This window comes from Conger conger, chromosome 4, assembly GCF_963514075.1.
Source record: "Conger conger chromosome 4, fConCon1.1, whole genome shotgun sequence".
NCBI classification, from domain to species: Eukaryota; Metazoa; Chordata; class Actinopteri; order Anguilliformes; family Congridae; genus Conger; species Conger conger.
The window spans coordinates 5,632,239-5,653,237 of record NC_083763.1 but is presented as its reverse complement, the minus strand read 5'-3'; the positions used below and the strand labels follow the sequence as shown (position 1 = coordinate 5,653,237).

Below are 20,999 nucleotides of genomic sequence, written 5' to 3'. Positions count from 1 at the left end.
GAAAGAGAAACTGCAGTGGGGAGAGGACTACATCAGCGCAATACCAATACTGTACAATGCTTTAGGTGGATTCCAGCTCTTTAAATTGATCTCTCTGCCTATATAAATCCTAAATACGAGACAAGGAAAAGTATTGTTAAAGCTCAGGTAGGCAAGAAACGTTTCGACTTGCATTGCGATTAATTCCATAGTTCATTCATTCACGTAGCCGTAGTGATGTTGCATTCTGTTATGTTTAAGCATGCTGGAATTTGGTATGCAGCCGTAGCAGACGTAGCATACAGTTAAGGAGGTGCGCAAATTGTTTTGTGTGTTAGCGTTGGAGGGATAACGGCATGCATGAAAGAGCATCGTAGCAAGACAGGTGAGGGTGGCATTCTCTCGCCCGCTCTTTATGAATGAAATTTAGCGAAATGCTTCTGGGAAGGACGCTAGATGGACAGCCAGCAATGACGACATTGCATTAAATATGATTCGTGTTTGAAGTCGTTAATTCATTGAGTGATCTTAGAAGTTAATTTCACACAGAGCAACTTCGCTCTGTGGCCAACACCGCTTGCATTATTGCGTTCATACTAACCATACTAACGTCTTCAATGGGCTTCAGAAAAAAAAGCTCTTGTTTGTGTCATTCTGTGGGGTGGTATTATGATCGTGACACGATGCCATGAAGTTGCGGATGATGGTCTGGGCATGCCCGTGTTTAGGTCCACATTAAACCTGTCCACGGCGTCACACAGATCCCAACGCAAAGGATTTGGGGCTAGCTATGAATTAGGTCGTTCTTTGTAATGCGGGTGCAATGCTCAGCATAATTTCGAATGAGCGGGCGCAGGCTTGATTTAATACACCGGGGCCGTGAAGACAACGACGGACGGCGTTAATTCCGGTGATTAACCGCGATATGTTGCAGGGAGCGAGTCGGTAAATTGTGATTATAGTAGAGGGAGGTCTTCGCTTTGTTTATGTGGGCGTAAAAGTCGAAGTCACGATCCGTGCGACTTGGACATCCTCCGATGCCCACGTTTTGGTTGTATGATGTTTTCATGACAGCCTAACAGATGGGCTATATGAACGCCTAGGCTACATACACATTACTATAGACATACACATATATTGAATTGATTAACTGGTCAGAATGTAGATGCTTGTGGTTGCAAAGTGTTAATTTATTCTCTTTCATTCCGATTGTGAATATAGCTAGGCTAATTTAAGTCCCATAGAGCTGCCACTGCTCCGACATGCCAAGGAACACGTGTTGTGTTTTTACCCATCCCACCGTACCTCATTCGCTTCATTGTTTCCCTGAGCGATCCGTTCACAGCCGGGTTTCCCAAATAATGTTTGGACAGAAATGTCCAATGTTTTTTTTGTTGTTTTTTTAATATATGCACATAATGCAGTTATAATTGTTTTAGCTATATTTATATAGGCTAGCAGCTTATTCTTATCGGCAACATCCTACACATGCATTTTCAAATTAGTTCTTTAAGACAGCACACTATTCACATTGACCAAAATGCATTCGTAACATTGAGTATTGTCTTAGAAGAATAATAGTTTGGTAGGCTATGTTTGATCCTCCTGCCCTACCCTACTGTACTAGGTTGGCGTGTGGCAACTGCACTCTGTTTACATGCTTACCACAGCTAGTACTGGACTGTAATGGCAACAAACATTGATAAGAACAATCAGGCGATCTGACCTTTAGGATACTACTGCATACAGGTGGAGGAAAGGTCCGGCCCATGGACTGTGTTTGAAGTACGTAATGAAGAGTGGGAGGTCGAGATGGAGGGAGAGAGGTAGAGACCAGAGAGCTGCATTAAACATGTGGGCTACTGAAGACTCGCAAGCATTACAGCTGGAAAGAATAATTGGAGCCGTTTCCCATAAAAAGTCATATTTTATCTTGAAAAAAAAAAAGAACACATCCTCAATATAATGTGAGTGGACTGCATTCTGTAAAAAAAAAAAAAAAGATCAATGCGTAATGTCAAGAAATGTTTGTGTTCTCACAGTGTATACAGACATATGATATACACAGTCATCACAATATATTTACAGATGGAGAATTTATGAGCTTAAATTCTATACACTGCAAAACAGGCTGGCTGCACTTACCAAACAACACAGATAATAATCTATATGTCATATTCAAACATATAGGAAAATTAAATACTTGTATTTCAATACATGTATTCACATGTTTAAATGTTTATATTAAGTAATCTAATTTCTTCTGAGAACCCAAGGCATCAACATGATTGGAACCCCTAACAATTATTGGAAATAAAATCATACAAACTTAAATTAGCAATAAATGTTTACTTTAGTTAATCTAAATCTAATTGAACTATAGTGTGTCATTTCATAAGCTCCTGTTTTTACTAGGGTATAGAAATTACTTAAAAATAGACCCTCATAAATCTGGTAATGGGTACAAAACAAATAGAAAAATGGTTAAACATACCACTTAGCACTGTAAGGGCAATAATGCAAAAATGAAAACATATAAAATGGTTGCCAGGAAGAGGACGCAAGTGCACATTGTCCCCACGGAGGGAGAGGAAGATGGTGAGGGAGGCAATAAAGACCCAAAGGATCATAGTTCAAGAAATGCAGACATTGATTGCATCTTGGAGTCACCAAGAGTCCAAAACAACCATATCAACAAACTGTTCAGAAGGGTTGCAGGAAGAAAGCCCTTACTGAGCACTAGAAACAAAACCAAGCGTCTGGAGTTTGCCAAAGCACATTGGAATTGTGACTGGAAGAGTGTGCTATAGGAAGATGAGACTAAAACCTTTGGCCATAAACACTATCAGGATGTTTAGCTGCAAAAGAGGAATACATACAAGGCGAAGCACCCCACACCTACAGTCACATATGGAGGTGGGCCATTGATGTTTTGGGGATTTTTTTGTTGCCAGTGGTACATGGGGTACTAGTTAATAAATAACATAATGCATTTTGCAAAGTACCAGGACATTTTGGCAGAAAACATGGTTGCCTTTGCTAAGAGGCTGAGACTTGATCGCAGGACAGTTACCCCAAATATACGCCAAAATCCACACATAAATGGTTATGTAAAAACAACATCCATGTTCTGCATTAGCCGTCTCAGTAACCTCAGTAAGTGGTCTGAACTGAAGAGGGCAGTCCATAAGCACAAGCATAAAGGTATCAATGATCTTGAAAAGTTCTGCGTAGAGGAATGGTGAAAAACGCCCCCTGTGTATGCTCGTCACAAATTATAGGAAAAGTCTCACAGCTGTCATCTTTGCCAGGGATGGTTGCACAAATATTCATATAATTCACACCTATAATTGTGAAACCTGTCTTCTCAGGAAAAATTTAAGACTTTGGTTGAATCCACTGAATCATTCATTAGTAATGCACTCTACGCGTGTTTATTTCAAGAACAGCATTCCGTTTTTTTGTGCATATTTATCATGGGTGCCAATATTTCTGGAGCCCACTGTATACACTGTCTTCTGAAACTGAACTGCTTATTTTCAGAGCAACAGTGAGAGGAACACGGTAATAACATCTGTGTTAAAGGTACAGTAGGTACCATTTTTGTGTTTAAACACTGTTACAAGACCATTGTAAATCCCTTCCTATCGTTGAAAAAAGCTCACTGAAATGTTGACTCACCCTCTGCCTGTGCTCCTAGTACTTAAATTCGGGTTTCAAAATATGCAGTTGAAGGGCTGGCACTCTGTACCAAAATATCGTGTTGCTGTACAACAATTCAAGCTCATTGGTTTAAAATTGGTTCTAATTGCCACAGCCAATGGCGTTTCAACGTCAGCAGGTTCACAAAGAAAGGGAGGGATAAACAGTGTTGCGGTTTGAGCGTGTTTGTTGCTGCAGTTCATCTCTTGACCGTTAGAAGTCCAAAATTACCGATTGTACCTTTAAGTGTACTATGAAACCTGCTGCCCCCCGAGACATAAAGGCAGTCAAACAGACCCACTTACAGTACACAAATGTCTGCAAATAAGCTCTCATTGTCAAAACTCCTCCCTATACCCTATACTCTCAGAGCACTCCTCACAGGGAGACATTTTGGGTGCCAGGACATGGCAGGAGCAGAGCTGTGCTGCCAGATTGGTGCTTTCATTCTCTGTCAGGGGGGAAATTGTGCAGTGGTGGGCTTGTCTCCGTGCACTTGGTGTAGCCAGAAACTGTAGCCTCACACTGGAGCGTCATTAGACTAGGAAAATAGGACCTGACTGCATATGTGAGATCGGGGAAACGTACTGATATTCAGAATTCCTGGCTCAGGGCATATTCTAATGTTGTAACGTAATGTATGTGGACTTCTGTGGGGCCTGTTATACAGTTGACTAGTGGTCTCCAACCATGGTTTACTGGGTCTGCTGGTTTTAGTTTTCACCTTAAAATCAGCACCCTGTTGAGACCCAGGTAACCAGGCCAGGTGAGCCAACTGTAATCAACGGCTCTAATCGATTAATCGAGTGCAGAGTGACAATGAAAACCCGCAGACCGTGTGGCTCTCCATGACCAGGGTTGGGGGCCACTGCAGTAGTCTCTTCAAAAATCATCAATCAAAACGGTTCAAAAGAAAGCCAGCGATCAGTTTTTTTTATTGTGGGGAAAAACCAAAGCAGAGGGTTTCAGTATCTGCAGTACTGTGGCTTGCCTCCACTTACAGAAGTCGATGATAATATCTGCTTGGTACAGTTGGAGAACACAATAGTTTTTTTTTTTTTAAAAGCTCTAATTTGTTGTGCGCAGTCCAGCATCTGTGTCCGTTTATACGAGACATACTGTACCGTATTGCCTCTTCCCAGATCTTTTGTACTGCATTCTATCCCTGGCAGTCTGCATGCTGTGTGATTGCTTGAGCAGTACAGAATGGACGCAAAGCTGCAGAATGCTAAAGAAGCATTCGGCTAGCATTTTAATCTATTTAACCTTGGATTAGTGTTTAATGGATTGAGCTACCACATTACCCATCTAGAATTGCCGTCACTTGTCGGGTAGCGTATACTAATTGGTATCTAACCAAATGAATATTTATTTAGTGTACGGGGAGAAGATTTATGGGCGGGGGGGGGCAAGGCGAGCAGGACAGGCGTGCAGTTGAAGAGTTATTAGCGAGATTCGACGGCCCGGCCACCTCAGCGCCGGGCTATTACCAGGGTAATTATCGCAGGGCGAACGGCGGCGTCTTGAGAATCATTAACAGCTTTCTGCTGTCTAATAACTGTCAATAACTCAACGCTACCGCACGCGTCGGCCGGCCCGCTGCTGGGCGCCGGAGCCAAGTCCACCAAATCTGATTGGCCCCCGTGCTTGGCAGTTACCTCACCGGAGTACCCCGGTGAAGACGGAGGGATTCGGACCTCCCCACGTCCGCTGAATTTATGTCCAGTCCTCTTGTTTGTGTCGTAAATTCACTTATCCTTATTCAGTACATTACATTACATTACATTCATGGCATTTTGGCAGACGCTCTTATCCAGAGCGACGTACGGTTGATTAGACTAAGCAGGAGACAGTCAATGCAGACAATGCAGGGTTAAGGGCCTTGCTCAAGGGCCCAGCGGCTGCGCGGATCTTATTGTGGCTACACCGGGATTCGGACCACCGACCTTGTGGGTCTCAGTCATGTACCTTAACCACTACGCTACAGACCCCCCGGTAGCTAAGCATGCTGGTCAAAAAATTGTTCATTTTTCCACTTGTTACTATAACTGGGTCCCATTTGGGCTATCTGCATTTTGTTACCGTTTAATGGCATATGCTCAATTGCATTTTAATTTGGAAAGTCAGGTGTGTGTTGGGTAGGTGGGCTGCTATGATCACAGACGCTTCGCCGTCTCTAATTTCAGATTGTGTCAATGAGCAAAAGGCCCTTTCGGTGAACGAATACCGAGCCGAAGACGTCCGTGCGCATTTAGCGGTATGCAGTAAGGGAGGATAAATCAGATACACGCTAAAATGAAGACGAGGAAATGAGACGCATGCGGGAAGGAAGATGCAGATGCTCCACGCTTCTCTCTGTACTAGGGTTGTGGCCTACTGTAATTCCTTCATTAAAAAAAAAGAAGAGAATTGATCAATGAGAAGACCGCAGGGCAGGAACCAATAAACAGCTGACACAGCGGGAAATTGTTCTGTCTTCTTAGGATCCGGCGGAGGACCATCATATTGAGGGAGCCGTGCTATTTACATTTTTGGAGAGCTAAGCTGGAGCAAGAGCTCAAACCATCGAAATGTGTCTTGCTGCTTTTAATTGGGAGTCAGTCAGTCTAGTGGGTTCACACACTGGGGTGTTTGTGTTGCTTCTTAGTTACCTGCTGGGAGTATTTAGTATCAGATGATGTGGGCGTCGAGGGGTGGGGGGGGGGTTGTATAGCACAGAGGAGACACATTATGACGCTGAGACATAGAACCCTGCCCCTAGTGGAGAATTCTGGGAGAATGGTCAACAAGGGAGGTAGATGTTCTTGGCAAGGAGACAAACATTAAGTCGGCTCAAAAGCCTGGAGCCATCGGTACCTTCTGTAGGAAGTAAACAGAGTAGCCTGCATACAGATCTGGAGAGAACCACATCAAATTTTAATTTTCACAGTTTATGGGTATGTGTCTATGTAAAATCTTTTGGTGTTCTTTCATGAACTTTCATATTGCTTGATTTGATTTTAATTTGAGACAGAAATATTGTGATTTAGAACATTTATTTACAGGTGATGACATTTATTTTAGTGATGAAAATGCACAGTGTTGTTATACATTGAATAGTGCAAACTACACAACTGTATAACACATAAATTAAGAATAAAAATAACAATGGAACAACGGAAATGTTGACCAAACAATATTTGGTGCAGTAACCAAGATCCTTCTTCAAAAAATATTGGGTCACTTTTTCCTAGAGCTGTGTTTGTATTACAGTCTACATGATAGGTCGTTGTCTTTATCCTTTATTCGTAGCCTTATTAGATTGCGCAGCAAGTCTCCACAGTGATCAGTAGACCTGCACCGATTGTCTTTTTATAGCAAGGAGCTTCTTTGTCAGTTTGTTTTATATTCCATGAGGGGATGGAGTTTCTTCGAGACAGGCACAGATTTCAGCCTGGCGAGTTCTGCGGGAGGCATTTTCTCTCCCACAAATCAGCAAAACTCTCAATGGTCGTGTTTGTTAATGATGATGCAACTTTCTTGGTCTTTGGACAATAACACATAGCATAAACAGAAAAACATTTTCTTGCCTCAAGCAGAACACATTTCTACATTAACTACCACAGAAGTAAATCTGCTTGTGTTTTATTGTACACGTTAGTATCTATAGAAGTATTTGGCATTGTTTTGCATTGAATATTCTTTCTTTCTTTTTCTTTTACTTTTCCTTATCTAATAATGGTGTTATTGCATGGCATCCCATGAGAGTGAGCACAGCTACAGCTTGTGACCTCAACTGGCCCATGTGATACCCGTTCCTCCTTTGTGAATTAAACCCGTCTGTCCTTCAGAAAATAACTACTGGAGATTCTATGATGGTGCAGTACTGTACACTCACCGAGCACTTTATTGGGTATTGATTCTACAGCTTCTACTGCTGTAGCCTATCCACTTAGACTTATGATTTGTTGTGTGTTCAGTGATGCTCTTCTGCAAACCACTGTTGTAATGTGTGGTTATTTGCGTTACTGTCACCTTCCTGTCAGCTTTGACCAGTCTGGCCATTGTCCTCTGACGGCTTTCATTAACAAGGCGTTTCTGTCTGCAGAACGGCTACTCACTGGATGTTTTTTGTTTTTTGTACCATTCTTTGCAAACTCTAGAGCAGGGGTCTCCAACCCTGGTCCTGGAGAGCTACTGGGTCTGCTGGTTTTTGTTTTCACCTTAAAATCAGCACCTGTTGAGACCCAGGTAACCAGGTGAGGTGAGTTAATTAATTAAATTAGAGCAGTTGATTACAGTTAATTGCAGGGTAAGAACGAAAACCAGCAGACCCAGTAGCTCTCCAGGACCAGGGTTGGAGACCACTGCTCTAGAGACTAGTGTGTGTGAAAATCCCAGGAGATCAGCAGTTTCTGAGATACTCAAACCAGCCTGTCTTCCACCAACAATCATTCCATGGTCGGTCAAAGGCACTTAGATTTTTACCACATTCTGATGGCTGATGTGAATACTAACTGAATCTCCTGACCCGTATCTACGTGATTGTATGCGGTACACTGCTGCCACACAATTGGCTGATTAGATAATCGCATGAATAAGTAGGTGTAATAAAGTAAAAATGTTCCTAATAAAGTGCTCGGTGAGTGTATATTTTAAAATGCATTGCAGCGTCTTTGGCAGAATTTCTGGAACGTGATCCTGATTCAAGAGTGACATAGCGTTTGGACTCCAATTTACCAACAAAGAAAACCAATGATTACAAACAATTATGCTGAATACCCAGAACAGGAATTAATTACACATTTAAAAAAACCTTTATTTTACAGCCCTAGTTAATTACCTAGTATTTACTGAGTACGTAAGTACACAGCTACTTGGGCAATTAATAGGTAACTACTTTGATTTCAGTGGTAAGTGCGATGAAACAATTTCAGGAAGTACCATAATATATCCGTCAGAGTATCCGTCAATACGATTTTAAGCCCGTTTCACAGTTACCTACGTCTGAAATCAAGACAGGTACCTAATAAGTACCTGGTATTTACCCAGTAAGTGCTAGGTAACGGGCTGTAAAGTATAGCGTTACCAAACATGATCGCCATCAGTCATTTCGTCTCGAGGTTTTTAACCGTTTTGTTTACGTCGCTGCCGGATGCGAGCCATCAGCTCCGAATCACTGCAGTCGCTGAGGTGTGTGCCGCCCTCCACGCGCCGGTTTCTATTCTGGTGAATATGGCTTTTGTCTCACCGGCGTTCGTCATAACAGCTTCTGTTTTGTTTTCGCCTCGCTGTAATTCCCATCAGAGACATTTCGGTACATTTTATCCCACGGACTTAGACGCAGGCCGCGGAAGGTTATCACCCCTGCTGCTCAATTTTTGTTTACGGCTGCACCGTAAAACATAATTGAAAAGAGTTTGTACTTTGGTGGAGGATACACTCGGCCTGTCGTGCTCAGTATCTCTTGGAATAAATATGACCTCTGAGTAGAGGTAAAAGCCCATCAGGCATCAGGCCTCTTGGATTTTTATAATATTGTTTCTGTTCTGTAAGCTATTTATCAAGCTGAAGTGCTGGTCACAATGCTGGACTGACTCATTTCAAATCTGAGTTGGAGCTACAGTATTCTTACAGCGCCATGTCAAGTCTGAAGCTGAAATATAGTCCATAGTAATTTCCTGCTCTTTAGGTTAGTCTCACACATCTATATGTAGATATTCGAAATGTCCCATGAACCACACACAAAGACACATATTCTACACATGCCATGAAAAGACTAATATTGTCACGCTGATCAGAACTGAATTTCACAATGAGAACAATTGGCAGAACAAAGAAGTCAGAGTGAGTGGATTTTCTTTGGGAAAATTGGCAGGCAATGCCCGTGTATTTGTGTGAGCATATGTACATATTGTACTTGTGTGTGTGTTCATACAAGCTTGTTTGTGCGTTGAAGGTGGTTCATTTTATCAGGGTGGAAGCTAATTAGGCCACAAAAATAGCCTGGGCTGTTTGTTTTTACGCATCTTCGTTGCCTGCTGTCACCCAGTGTGGGCTGGAGGAAAACTCCAGGGCCTCCGTTGTGCAAAAGCAGACTCTATGGTGGGAGTTATCTCGCAGGGTGTCCCGTGGGATGGGTCAGGAGCAGGTCTGCGTGTGATCGTCTCAGTCTACGTCCGACAGCACTGATCGACTTGCGAAACATGGTTAAACATGGTTAAATCCTTTCCTCTGTTGTTACGCTTTCTTGCCACTACACAAACCGTAGAACAGCCCTGCTGTAAAATGCAGCTATGTCCAGCTTGAAACTACCAGCTACCAGCCATTTCAAAACGTAGCTGGAGCTGGTCAAACCGTGTTGAGTATGGAGCTGGCCTGAGCTGGTCAGCCAGCCACCAGCTTTTTTCTAAACCTAACTGGAGCTGTTTTTTCAGCAGGGAAGATTTTGTTCTGTGTGAGTAATGGGACGATGTTATCTTTCGGTAACCTGATATTTAAAATTGTGCCGTGCCCTTATATGGTGGACACAGTTATGGTAGCCAAATGTAGCATTTTACAAAGCCGAACAGCAGGCTGCAAGTTCTGTCAGAACCGATGGTGGGGGGGGGGGGGGGGCAAGTGGCTATGGTACATGACTGGGACCTGCAAGGTCTGTGGTTCAAACCCCAGTGTAGCCACAATAAGATCCGCACAGCCGTTGGGCCCTTGAGCGAGGCCGTAAACCCTGCATTGCTCCGGGGGAGGATTGTCTCCTGCTTAGTCTAATCAACTGTACATCACACTGGATAAGTCATCGACTAGCTTCCATGTCTTCAGCTAGCGATGACTTGGTGACGCACTCTTATTTCACACTGCTTTCGTCTGCGACAGCATTCCAAATTAATGGTGAGCGATAATGGAATGTTGGTGACACTGCAGCAACATCCATTGTCCAATCATACATCGCGATAAACTGTAAACCGGCCTAAAAATAATATAGTTGATAATATGCAGACACCACATTAGCGGGGACAAAGTGTACACAAATGTTATAATCCAGCGTAATCGTGTTTTAATATGATTGGTCAGCTTGCAAACCATCGCAAGGGTAGAGATTCTGTACCACGCTCATTACATATTACTTTGCAGTTTTTTAGCTGACATTTTTATCCAAAGTGACTGATAAGGCTAAGCAGGGACCAATCCCCTTTGGAGTACTGTGGGGTTAAGGGCCTTGCTCAAGGGCCCGACAGCTGCACTGATCTTATTGTGGCTACACCGGGGCTTGAACCACCAACCTTCCAGGACCCAGCCATTACATAACATTACATTACATTATAGTCATTTAGCAGACGCTCTTATCCAGAGCGATGTACAATAAAGTGCAAATCAGAACCAGGGACAAGAGTCAAGCGCTGAAGAGTCAAGCGCGTTAGCCACTAGGCTACAGGCTGCTCTTGTTTCTGAATCGTGGGATTCTTGCGAAGCGCAGTCCACGCCCCGTGAGCTAGAGCGATGGGAATGGGCTCTCTGTCGCCAGGGCACGCCCAGGGTACGTCCCGTTAGCACGTTAGCACGTTAGCAGTGTCGGGCACGGACGCTAACGCAGAACGCTGCACTTGCACAGAAGGTGCTCTAGTCTTGTATTTTTTTTTTTTCTTTCTCAGTAGTATGATGTCAAGAATTGCGTACACGTTGTCATGGTGACTGAAAGGTAACAGGTTTAGCCCCCCCCACCCCCACATGTAGCCACTCTTTACACTCTCTCAAATAAAGTGGCAGTGGAGGTACATTTTGTATTCTGCAAGGATCAAATTCCCCAAATGTACCCTGAAAGGACAGTACAGTAATGTATAAATGAGTATGTTTTGAGTACACAGGCAAGAAAAGGTACAAAGTAACCTTACTGTATATGTATCTATAGGGTACCGCCCCAGCGACAAGAATTTGTACCTTTTTAGGCACTTTTAGTACCTTTATTTCTGAGAGTGTAGTTGCCTCTTTCCCTTTATCCCTGCCTTGCTTTCTCTCTCTTCCCTTCTCTCCCTCCCTCCCTCTCTCTCTTCCCCTCTCTCCCTCTCTCTCTTCCTCTCCCTCCCTCTCTCTCTTCCCCTCTCTCTCTTCCTATCCCTCTCTCTCTCTCTCTTCCTCTCCCTCTCCTCTCTCCCTGTCTCCCTCTCACTCTCTCTCCCTCTCTCCCTCTCTCTCTCTCTCTCTTCCTCTCCCTCTCTCCCTCCCCTTGTTGAATGGACCTGCCTCTAAGGCCTGTTTCCACAGTAACCAGAGAACTCCCAGAGTAAAAAAAAGAAAAACCTCTGAGCAGAGAAACCCCAGCAATACTCGCCAAGGGAGCAGAGCAAAGGACACTCCCACATACTGTACATCCACATACGTGCAGCTATTCCATACAACACATGGATCCAGTTCCCACACACACTCCCACACACTGTACATCCACATACGTGCAGCTGTTCAACACAACACACAGACTCAGACCCCCACACACACTCCGTAACACTCAGCCACACAGAAATGCTCTTGCACTCCCACATATTGTACATCCAGATACCTGCAGCTACTGAACAAAACACACGGACCCAGCTTCCACACACACTCCCACACACTGTACATCCACATACGTGCAGCTGTTCAACACAACCCAACACACAGACTCAAACCCCCACACACACTCCGTAACACTCAGCCACACAGAAATGCTCTTGCACTCCCACATACTGTACAGCCAGATACCTGCAGCTACTGAACAAAACACACGGACCCAGCTTCCACACACACTCCCACACACTGTACATCCACATACGTGCAGCTGTTCAACACAACACACAGACTCAGACCCCCACACACACTCCGTAACACTCAGCCACACAGAAATGCTCTTGCACTCCCACATACTGTACAGCCAGATACCTGCAGCTACTGAACAAAACACACGGACCCAGCTTCCACACACACTCCCACACACTGTACATCCACGTACGTGCAGCTGTTCAGTGAAACACACGGACTCAGACACCCACGCATACGCAGGCAGAAACGCGGCCGTATCTCCCACACACGCCCCGTAACACTCAGAAATGCTCTTACGTTCAGAAAGCCAAAGGGTTGGACACACTGTGATACACGCCCACGCATGCGGTCCCTGATTCAGACGCACGGATACGTACACCCACACACAGAGCTGCGCTGTCGATGCAGTGATTTACCCCTACATGCAGTCGAGACGTCACACACAGAGCAGCATGAAAGCACACGTGTGCAATCACAGAATGAAACCGCGATATAGAGCAGCACTCGCACACACAGACACACACACACGCACGCACACATACACACACACAGACACACATGCACACACACAGAGGTTATGAGTTATAGACAGAGATACACTGTACACACACACATGCACACACATACATACACACACACACAAACTTGCAGACACACACAGTTATGAGTTATAGACAGAGATATACTGCACACCCACACACAGTCAGGGCTTCACACAGATATGCGCCCACGCACATACAGACAGAACCATATTTGGTAAAAAGCATACCTACATTCAGAGACGTCCTCTAGCTGGGGTCCGTGTTTGGTACCAGCTGGTCACCCAGGATATGTATAGAGTGTTTTCACATTTTAAAATAAAGATGTATTGTTTGTATTGCAACCCACTGGATGACATGTCCATCCCGGTTGCTATATAATGTTCTGAATAATTTATAGTCTACACACAGCAAGTATGAAAAAAAAGAAGGAAAATCACAGTTTCATAGCTGGTTTCCCAGCTCTTCAGGGTATATGTTTTTATTCCTAACTCTATTGATTAACTGCCCTGCCCTGTAAAATCCAGCTATGCCACCTTGACCAGCTTGAAAATTGAGCTGGTCAAGTTGGTCATAAGCTGATCTAACTGGGTATGAGCTGGTTATAAAGCTGGTCTAGCTGGGTATGAGCTGGTCAACCAGCATGGCTTGGCTGGTCATAAGCTGGTCTAGCTGGGTATGAGCTGGTCAACAAGCATAGCTAGGCTGGTCATAAAGCTGGTCAAGCTGGGTATGAGCTGGTCAACCAGCTAGTACTGGTAGCTTGTCTATGTTTCAAAACATAGCTTGGGCCGTTTTTGTTTTCAGCCAGGTCACCATCCAACCCAACAAAACTTGTTCAGCTCACAGTCAAAATGGCCGCCTGGCGTTCAGAGGGTCCCGTGGGTCCCTCTGACTCGGGAAATGTGCAGCATAACAACTTGTCACGGGCGATATATACGCTAACGCAATCATTTTGCACTCCCACACAGTTTTTGTCTCGTGCCGATTTTCGTTTAAATATTGATGCGTAGCGGCGTAGGGCTCGTTCTCGCGTACACTGTAGCCCCAGCAGATCTCGGCGGACTCTGGCGGCTTATGTAAAATGGCGGAAGAGCAGAGGCCGTCGGAGCAGGATCCCCTCTGTGATTCACCCTTTGGCTGAAGCCACTAATAGGCTGACACGGCTCAGCTGTCCTCTCTTGGGTAGCGGCAGCCCGCTGCGGAGGCCCAGGTGTCGCGCGCCGTTACTGGAGCTGAGAGACCCTTCGCAACGTACAGAGCCATACATCATATTCATACGCTCGCCAGCGTGCGGCCTCTAGGTAGTTAACCTGCATAGAGCACGCGCACACTTTGTGGTATTCATTAGCAAATGCAGAAATCATGTTGAAAAGCCATAAAAGAAACACTCTACGACTTGCGTATGGTTTTCTATTGAGGGTGGATAAAATGTATATTATACTACATTAGAGGTGTGAAAAATGCTTGTCACTGGGGTGATACTTTACACAGGAGCCACGTGAGATCGTACCTCTAGCCAGCAATATATAACAATTTGTACGTGTCCTTGGAAAATTTACTCATTTGTACCCAAAGAGGACATGACTGTACATTCAGGGTACATTTGGGAAATTTGATTATTGAAGAACAAAAATGTACCTCCACTGGAAATCCAGAAGTGATATCACCAAAAAAACAAACCAAACCAACAACAATGTGCTTGCTTGTAAGGATGGATTCATCCATCCATCCATCCATTATCTTAACCCGCTTATCCTGAACAGGGTCACAGGGGGGCTGGAGCCTATCCCAGCATACATTGGGCGAAAGGCAGGAATACACCCTGGACAGGTCGCCAGTCCATCGTAGGGCACACACACCATTCACTCACACACTCATACACTCATACCTACGGGCAATTTAGACTCTCCAATCAGCCTAACCTGCATGTCTTTGGACTGTGGGAGGAAACCGGAGTACCCGGAGGAAACCCACGCAAACACGGGGAGAACATGCAAACTCCACACAGAGAGGCCCCGGCCGACGGGGATTCGAACCAAGGACCTCCTTGCTGTGAGGCGGCAGTGCTACCCACTGCACCATCCGTGCCTTCCTAGGATGGATTCATGTTCTACTAAATTAATTTCAGGTCCTTCGGTTAGTGGAGGCCTCCTGGTTTTGTCTTGGCCTCCTCAGACTGTGTGTAATTGTTTTGGCTGTGAAATGACTCCGCGCCCACCGAGAAACCTACCTCAGAGGTGGATTAGGGGCTTCTTCGAGTGACAGGGTAAGATGTCAGGAATTAACATTTATAAGTTATTTATGAGAATTATTTATGAGGAACCTACCACTAAAATTGAGTTTGCTTTAATCATTAAGAGTCCATTTATTTCTAAAGAGGCAGTGCCATTTGTAATTTGCCACAGGCAGAGGCAGAGATATTTTTAGGAAAAGATGAGAAGCCATGGTGGCACGGATGGTGCAGTGGGTAGCACTGCCACCTCACAGCAAGGAGGTCCTGGGTTCGTATCCCGGTCGGCCGGGGCCTCTGTACGGAGTTTGCACGTTCTCCCCGTGTTTGCGTGGGTTTCCTCCGGGTACTCCGGTTTCTTCCCACAGTCCAAAGACATGCAGGTTAGGCTGATTGGAGAGTCAAAATTGCCCGTAGGTACTGCGATGGACTGGCGACCTGTCCAGGGTGTATTCCTGCCTTTCGCCCAATGTATGCTGGGATAGGCTCCAGCCCCCCTGCAACCCTGTTCAGGATAAGCAGGTTAGGATAATGAATGAATGAGAAGCCATTTTGTCAAACTCTATGATTACCTCCGTCCTCTCAGACCATGTGAGATATGAGGTTGACGTATCTGGTATCTGGTGGCCTGTTGAAGACTGTACTCTTATACAGTGTACTGAGAGTGGAGGTACATTTTTGTTCTTCAAGCATCAAATTTCCCAAATGTACCCTGAAAGTACAGTAATGTTCTCTTTGGGAACAAATTAAAAGGTACAAATTAATTATACAGTGCCCTCCATAATCTTTGGGACAAAGACCCATCATTTATTTATTTGCCTCTGTACTCCATAATTTGATATTTGTATTTGACATGTGGTTAAAGTGCACATTGTCAGATTTTAATAAAGGGCATTTTTATTCATTTTGGTTTCACTAAGTAGAAATGAAAGCAGTGTTTATACATAGTCCCCCCCATTTCAGGACACCATAATGTTTGGGACACAGCAGTGTTATGTCAATGAATGTAGCCTTGTTTAGTATTCTGTTGGATATCCTTTGGATGCCATCACAAGGGCAACCTATCAACATCTTCAGAGTCTGTATATCTTATTTTCAGGTTGTCCTACAAGCGCTACTAAAAGTCTTTGCATTTGAATGAACCTCTATGAGAATTGGGGGATGGGAGTAGAACAGGCTTATGACTGGAGCACCATCCCATTTTTCAGTCCTCTACATATCCAACACTGTCTGAGAATCAGGGTTCTTCAACATGCCTCCATAGAGGAACCCTTTTTCAGTTGTTTATGGAACCCCCAGTGTGAAAGCTCTCAGGGCAAGCAAAGAACCATTGAACTAGATAAGGTTCTTCTTCGGAATCGAAGAGCACCAGCCATTGGTATCGAGACTCCCAGTATAGAACGGATTAAGATGCAGGTGTGAGCTTGTCCTTCTCACCTTGTTCTTGGCACGGAGTGGTGTGATTCATCTTCCAGCTCTCCAGCCTGCGTGCCCCCCCTCCCCCCTTCTGCCCCCCCACACCCCCCCACTGTTTAAGAGACCAATGGCCACAGCTTGGATCTCAGAAAGATGAATGAGTCACTAATGGAGGGTGATGTTGGAGTGAATACACACACACGCGCACACACATACACAAGTACAATACACATGCATGCACACGTACACACACAAACAATCGCACACTCACAAATACACAGACACATACAGTACATGTACACTCACACACACACACACATACGCACACGTACACACACAAACAATCACACACACATAGGAATGCGTCGTTTGTATGCACACACAAGCACAGGTATAGACATAAACGAACAAAATAATTGCACATAAACAAAAACCATAAGCCAACACAAAAATATAAAAACCATTTCAGACTTCGAAGTAGCTCCCACATTGTGCATTATTTGAGACCGAGGCTTTTGTGAGACACTGACACGTTGTATTTTAAACAGTGTAATCACATATCATGAGAATAACCCGCATACTAAAGAGTTATTTCAGTCATGATTGTATGCGCTTCTTGTGTTTATATTTCTATGTTTTGGCCTATTGTTCCTTCAGGGATTTTAAACACACCTTGCCCACAATGCACTATGACTGCACAGGGCGTTGTAAATGCTCCGAAACGTCTATCGACCCACAGACTCTCCTGTGCCTTGTACTGATTAAAGGGAATCTATCACGACAAGCTCCTGTTTAAAGCGACCGGTCAGGGTGACTGCCTACCCCTGCTTTTTTTTTTAAGTATGTTTATTTATGGGCCAGAGACGAGAGCACTAAGGCAGTAAAATCAAACACAGTATTAAATCAACTCCGATATATTCTGTTTGATCGTGACGGGACTCATTCTAACCGGGCCGAGTTACCTCTTTTCCGGGAACGCTAACAATCATATCTGTCATCATGAGAGTAATAATAATAATAATGTCTATAAGCTACGGGCATTGATGAAAAATAATATCAAAGCCAATGCAGGATCACTTAATCGAGGAGGCCAGTACAGAATACCGAATGTGGAAGTTTGCCAGCGTCGGGAATACAGAAGGAGCCATATGACACCACACGGGGAAAAGTCCGTCAACTCATCCGTCCCGGTCGACGGGATGTGGAAAAAAAAAAGCTCTCTCAGATATCATTCCCGGGAACTGCCCATGAACGGTTGATTGGGCGACCGAGAAGACGGATCGGGTTATTAACGATGAGCACGTTCCTTCCTTATTTATTTATTTCTCCGTTGGGTGGATTCAGAGAGACTCACGGTACGAGGCCACTGTGGCCTAACAGATTAAGTGCATGTTAGGAGACCAGCAGAAGCCAATAACCTAATAGCGAGTAACAGAATAGAAAGTAACACGCCAATGACTAAGCATGAGCTAAACAGGGCTTTAGATGTGAGCATGCAGCAGAAACCATGTTCAGCTTACAGCAGAAACCATGTTTAGCATACAGCGGAAACCATGTTTAGCATACAGCGGAAACCATGTTCAGCATGCAGCAGAAACCATGTTCAGCATGCAACGGAAACCATGTTTAGCATACAGCGGAAACCATGTTGAGCATACAGCAGAAACCATGTTTAGCATATGCACAGTGCTTAGCGAGAGTCATAAAATCAATACTACATCATATAGCATACACAAGGTGCCTAAACAGATCTGTAAGAGAAAAGTGTAACATCATCCTTATGATATAGTAAGTAATTTTATATAACATAGTAATGATATGTGTATAAAAGGGTGATCAGTTACATTTACTCCATTTCTGGCAGTGATATCCCTTCATCAGATATCACTGTTGGCCTTGGCATGAGGCCATTGCTTGAAAAGCTGTTCATTTTAACCTGATAAAATTACATACGGTGCTCTGTGGCATACGATATCACGCACAGAAATACACAAGAGTTCAGCCAGTTCAGTCTTTTAGCTCCAGTATGTTTCCATAGAAATTAAGCTCGCCATATCTCTGAAAAGCTTTCCGGTGGCCTACTGAGGCCCGGAATTAAATAAGCGGCCGTGTCCTTGGACATCTGACGCACAAACACTAACGACGACGGCGATGTGTTTTTCCCCCTCCCAGGTCTCCGTGAAAAAAGGACGAGAAAAAGGGAGAGCGAGAGAGAGCCCGTAAAACACCGCGGATCCGCCATGCCAGAGCAGAGCAATGACTACCGGGTGGTGGTGTTCGGGGCGGGCGGGGTGGGCAAGAGCTCGCTGGTCCTGCGCTTCGTCAAGGGCACGTTCCGGGACACCTACATCCCCACGGTGGAGGACACCTACCGCCAGGTGATCAGCTGCGACAAGAGCGTGTGCACCCTGCAGATCACCGACACCACGGGCAGCCACCAGTTCCCCGCCATGCAGCGCCTGTCCATCTCCAAGGGCCACGCCTTCATCCTGGTGTACTCCATCACCAGCCGCCAGTCGCTGGAGGAGCTGAAGCCCATCTACCAGCAGGTGCTGTCCATCAAGGGCAGCGTGGAGAGCATCCCCGTCATGCTGGTGGGCAACAAGAGCGACGAGTCGCAGCGCGAGGTGGAGACCAAGGAGGGGGAGGCCCAGGCGGCCGCCTGGAAGTGCGCCTTCATGGAGACGTCGGCCAAGATGAACTACAACGTCAAGGAGCTCTTCCAGGAGCTGCTCAACCTGGAGAAGAAGAGGAACATGAGCCTGAACATCGACGGCAAGCGCTCCAGCAAGCAGAAGCGTGCCGACAAGCTCAAGGGCAAGTGTAGCGTCATGTAGGTCGGCAGCCGAGGGCAGGGTGGGGTCGGTGGGGGGGGGGTGTGGTGGAGGAGAGTGGAGGAAGGGGGTGGGGAGGGCTGGGTTAGAGGTGGAGAGGAAGGCTAGGGGAGAGGCCTAAAAAGGGGTGGGGGGGGAGGTGGAGGGGAGGGGGGGACCATCTGGAAGAACGAGATTCCCGCATCCCGACAGCTGCCGTCCTCCATCTTCTGTAACCACCCCCCCCCCACCCCACCCCCAACCCCAGCGTTCCCCACACCCTCCTACACTGCTCCGACGACAACCCCCCCCCCCCCCCCCACACCCCCACACCCGGGAATCGCACATTCAACACATAATCATGATCATGCATTTCCGCGTTCGTCAGGGAGAGAGCTGACCCAACAGGGGGAACAACTGGAGCGGCGATGAGGAGACAGCTTAGGAGCGATGGAGTCGCAGCGTAGACGTGGCGTAAATCACGCCGGCGCGGTCCTGGGGAACGTGGGGCGGAGGAGGACTACACCCGTAGTCGGGGTGTAATTCGGCAAAAACAATTAAACAAACGTTAACGACCACACCGGTTCCCACCACCATCTCCGCCACCACCACCACACTCCATGTATCCTTTGTCTTTTTTCCTCACGCCGCCTCAGTCTCATTTAAATTCCGGCTTCTCGGCTCTCCGAAAGGCGCTGGCTGTAGTTTAGCGATGACAAGGGGAGGGGGGGGGGGGTGATGAATTGCTGGTGAATAGAGCAAGGCTAAGGGAAATTCCCATTACCGGTGGGACCCTGCTTTGCACACTGCCACAGTCCCGGGTACTTTTCCCTCCCGAGTGCAGTTCTGCGAGAGGCTGAATTGACTGAAACAGCCGGCGAAATAAAGCATGATTCAATTGCATTAAAAATAAAATAGAAAAAAAAAACTGTCCCTGGAAGATGTAAAGCAATATGAGTGAACAGCACACGTCCGGGGCGGCACGCCTGTCAAATGTCTGAGGGAGAGAATCGCGTATCGTTAGTCTGACTGATGGGTTTCGGGACAGGACATGACAATCAGGGGTCAGGCAGCGTTTGTGATGAGAACCAGAGGAAAGGGAACCTACTTTATATCGTTTTTATTATTATTATTATTATTATTATTATTATTATTATTGTTATTATTTAATTTTAAAAAATGGTTGATTTATCAGCCATAGTGCAACAAAGGGGAAAAGCAAAGGCAAGTGTGAAACAGGGGAGCAGTTAATTTTTTCTAGTCTCTCAAACTCCAAATGTGGTTTGTTGAGAAATCCTTTTAATTATCTACATTAATTATATGCATGTACTGTGTCTTTATTAACACATCAGACAGGCAGTTGTGCCTCTCAAGACTGCTTTTATCAAAGCAGGTGCTCTGTAGAAGCACTCATATCTGCTGTTCAACATCAAACTGTCCTGTATTGTCTTACTGCAAATTTAAAACCAATCAGAATCACTTTGGGGAATAAATATTAATTTCATGCTCTCTTCACAAGGAAGTTCAGAACCAATTTGCATGGAGTCA

At 45.3% G+C, this 20,999-nt stretch overlaps 1 protein-coding gene across 2 annotated transcripts; it reads left to right on the top strand.

Annotated features, from left to right (window-relative positions):
• On the top strand, positions 1-19,475 carry diras1a (DIRAS family, GTP-binding RAS-like 1a). Of its 2 annotated transcripts, none has more exons than XM_061240477.1 (2): positions 1-147; positions 18,811-19,475. In XM_061240477.1, exon 2 carries the CDS (start codon positions 18,879-18,881, stop codon positions 19,473-19,475), a length of 597 nt encoding a protein of 198 aa, XP_061096461.1. In that variant the 5' UTR covers positions 1-147; positions 18,811-18,878. The 2 variants fall into 2 exon arrangements, with proteins under 2 accessions (XP_061096461.1, XP_061096462.1); XM_061240478.1 differs by lacking the exon at positions 1-147 and adding an exon at positions 8,784-8,889.
• Positions 19,476-20,999: the final 1,524 nt, after the last annotated feature.

What these genes read in the sequence shown, in the direction of transcription:
- diras1a (XM_061240477.1), top strand. Translation starts at nt 18,879, where the DNA reads ATGCCAGAGCAGAGCAATGACTACCGGGTGGTGGTGTTCGGGGCGGGC.